This window comes from Helianthus annuus, chromosome 8 (assembly GCF_002127325.2).
Source record: "Helianthus annuus cultivar XRQ/B chromosome 8, HanXRQr2.0-SUNRISE, whole genome shotgun sequence".
Taxonomy (NCBI): Eukaryota; Viridiplantae; Streptophyta; class Magnoliopsida; order Asterales; family Asteraceae; genus Helianthus; species Helianthus annuus.
The window spans coordinates 41,485,533-41,489,132 of NC_035440.2; the positions used below are offsets into that span (position 1 = coordinate 41,485,533).

General features: G+C 35.8%; 1 protein-coding gene across 1 annotated transcript; it reads right to left on the bottom strand.

Moving 5' to 3' along the window:
• Positions 1–288: 288 nt before the first annotated feature.
• On the bottom strand, positions 289–1,022 carry LOC110872753 (wound-induced protein 1). Its single transcript, XM_022121625.2, has one exon. The coding sequence runs from the start codon at positions 781–783 to the stop codon at positions 460–462; it is 324 nt and encodes a 107-aa protein (XP_021977317.1). The 5' UTR covers positions 784–1,022; the 3' UTR covers positions 289–459.
• Positions 1,023–3,600: the final 2,578 nt, after the last annotated feature.

Sequence of the window (3,600 nt, forward strand, 5' to 3'; positions counted from 1 at the left end):
AAATTAAATCTAGCCCCACTCGATTGTCTCCACCCCGTGGCCACACTCACGCCCCTTGAGGGTGGTGTTTTACGCACTTTTGGGTTGATGTGGCGGTGGGCTTTTAAGTGTTACACATGTATACACTAGATGTGGTTATTTGTTTTAATTAGGAGAGACTAGGGTCCATAAAGAATTTAACCGTAATAGCGATGGCTGAGAGTGTGACCACAGTATAGCCTCGAGATATCGGGTTTCGTATCATATATCTTAAGTATACTATACCTGCTGTCAAGAATGTATCACATGTAAAATATTGTTCCTACAGATTGTTAAAGCTTCATCAATAGAACAAAGGTACGATTTTACATCAACAAGATAACTTAACCACAAACAGGATACAATCCTCATAACGGATAACTAAAACTACTTCCAAAACCACACAAACCAGATGCATACATACATCCAACTTAGCTCCAGTTATATAGCCAGAACCAATCCAGGAACAGACTTTCCAACCCGATTCGACAAACTACTCTCCCAAACCGAAGGACAATGCAACCCAGTAACAGAAACCGGTTTATTGGAGCTACCAAAGTGAGTAACAGTAAGCGAAGTATTAAAATACTCCCTAACTTGCGTAATTATCCCATGCGAGTCAACAGTCCAGGCGTGAATCCAGGAGATATCACGTGACTGATCGCAGCCTTCAACGATGACAGTAGATCCAAAGGCGTCAATGGACCGAGGCTCGAATTCAAAAGAGTCGGTGACGGTATCAGTTCCGGTGAGTAATCGCATCATAAACTGGTGGGACGGGGGGCCATGGAACCACCACTCGAGGTCAGGGGCTAGGAGTTTGGTGACGAGTTGAACGTCCCGTGAGGTTAGCGCGTGGTAGAGGGAGAGCACCACGCTCCCGTTGCCGGATGCCGACTCCAGAGGTTGGTCTTTAAGGTTGGCCAGTTCTGATTCAGTGGTCGGAGAATTGGTGGTCGGAGAATGGGGATGATGAAAAGGATATAGGGGATGGGGTTTTTTATAGGGAAGATGTGGAGGGTAGTTTGGGAATTTGTGTGACGTAACTGTTCCTTGGTGGCGTTCTGAGCGTGATCACAGTCCCGCTGGCTCTACCTTTTTGTTTCTTTTTCTACGTTACATTTTAGTGTTCTCAATCTCTACAATACAATATTTCAGTTTTTTATTCATATTTAATAATTATAATATTTTTGTATTTATTAATATTTATTCTTATCTTTTTTTTAACAGCAACCTCACCTTTTATATATAAAGAGTCAGCAAGAGAAACTCAAGACAATACAACAAAAAGGGAAACATAAAAAAAAATAAAACGACGTTACAAAAGATTGATTGCATTAAAAAGTTTTCATTTCTCCCGGTCAAGAGGCTTCAGCTTCTTATTATGTCGGTTTGTTTGTAACTCAAGCTTACGTATAAAGAGCCAGCAAAAAACCGAAAACAATACAACAAAAAGAGAAAAAAAAAAAACAAACAAAACAAAACGACGTTACAAAAGATTGATTACATCAAAAAGTTTCCATTTCTCCAAGTCAAGAGGCTTTTGCTTCTTATTATGTCGGTTTTTTTATAACTCGAGCTTGCTAGCATTATATATTTGAAGCTTTAGATTTTTTTAGTAAATTTGTTTTATTTTTAAGTTTGTCTTATTATTCATATGTTTTTGTTAAAAGAAATATACTTTTTTATTAGTGTATTTATTTATTTTTAATACCATATTGTAAGATAATTTCATAGTTAGGGTGTACGGGTCGTCTTCGGGGAGTGAATCGGTGAGGCCTTTCCCCGATCGGGAACACCGCCGCCATCACCGCGGGGTCCCGATTCGGGGTGGGTTTTGGGTGTGGGTTCACCGCGTGAAGATGGCACAAGTTTCGAAAGGGACCGTTGACAAACGGTCAAATTTTAAAAAAAAAAAAATTCAATTTTTTTTAAACAATATATATCTAACCAACCTAATTCATTTTTTTTACCACATTCACAACTCTCAAACCCACACCAAAACTCTCAAACTCAAATCTTTCAAACACAAAATGGATTCCAAGCTTCCGTTTCTTTCTACCCTACCCGACTTTCCCGATGATGGAGATGCATCGTTAAGCGATAGTAGCTTAATTTTCTTCCAAAATCTCATCCAACAAGCGGAGCTACTAGACACGGCATCGTCTAGTAAAAAAAATTATGTCCGTCGAGATCGTGTGGGGGGCCACGAGACACTCATGGCCGATTATTTTGATGAAAATCCAAAATTTAATGAAGATACTTTTCATCACAGGTTTCGTATGTCCAAGTCTTTGTTCCTAAAAATTGTTAGTGACATGTTTTTTTAATGAAATGTCTTTTATTTAATTTTTACTCTTTGTTCCTAAAGATATTTTTCTAGTTCGAATGTTTTTTTTTTAATTTAATGAAATGTCTTTTATTTAATTTTTATTTTTATTAATCTTTTTTTAATTTGTAAACATGCATTATTTTAGAAAAAAAAAAAAAAACCAACCAACTCCCCTAATAGGGGAGTGCCGCCATCAAAAAGGGGTATTAGGGGAGTGTTAGAGGGGAGTTGACGTGGCTTATTCTGGTTGGTTACGTGTAAGAGGGGAGACTCACCTATTAGGTGAGCACCCCTTACACCCTTATGATTTATTTTATTTTCAAGTTTCAAATGTTTATTATTTCCGAATACAAAATCATAAATAATTTCAATTTTTCGGTTTGTAGTATTTGACCAATGAAACAGCTATTTGTTATAGCATTGACAGCATTTGAAAGTCCGTTGAAGGAGACTAGAAATGAAAGACCACTCCTGCCAACTATCAACCTTCAAGCATTTCACTTTATCATGGAACGCCATATTTGATTTATATCAAGTAAACTCATAAAATTGTTGCTTAGGTTTGTTTAGTTTTTCACTTACTTTAAAACTCAAATCTTTTGAATCTGTGTATGTGTTTCTATGGTTTCAATTTTGTTATCATTTTCATCCAAAAATAAAATCTGGTCAAATATTTTAGTTAACATCCAACTTTTTTGTTTTTTTTTACTTTTAATAAAGGGCAAAATGGTCTTTTAATGTTTTACTATAACAAATTAAAAAAAAAAATTTGATCAGTAAAACCTTCATTAAAAGAGAGGGAAAAGACAAAAAAAATTAGATGTTAACTGAAAAATCTGATCAGATTTTGCTTTTAGATGAAAATGACAACAAAATTGAAATCACGGGGAGTTAAATGTCATTTTAGTCCCTATGGTTTGGGTTATTTTGTCAGTTTAGTTCAAAGGTTTCATTTTTTGTCTGTGGGTCTAAAAATGTTTCATCGTTGCCATTTTAGTTCACTCGGTTAATTTCATCCATTTTTTTGTTAACGAGAAGAGCACTTCGGTCATTTTATATGTAATTCTATGAACTAAAAGGACAATTTGGCCATATAAAATGACCGAATTGCCTTTCTTGTTAACATAAATAATTGATGAATTTAACCCAGTGGACTAAAATAGCAACGATAAAACATTTTTGGACCCATAGGTGAAAAATGAAATCTTTGGACTAAACTAGCAAAATGCCCCAAACCACATGGACTAAAA

Excerpts from the sequence above, each read along its gene's own strand:
- LOC110872753 (XM_022121625.2), bottom strand. The coding sequence starts at position 783 with ATGATGCGATTACTCACCGGAACTGATACCGTCACCGACTCTTTTGAA.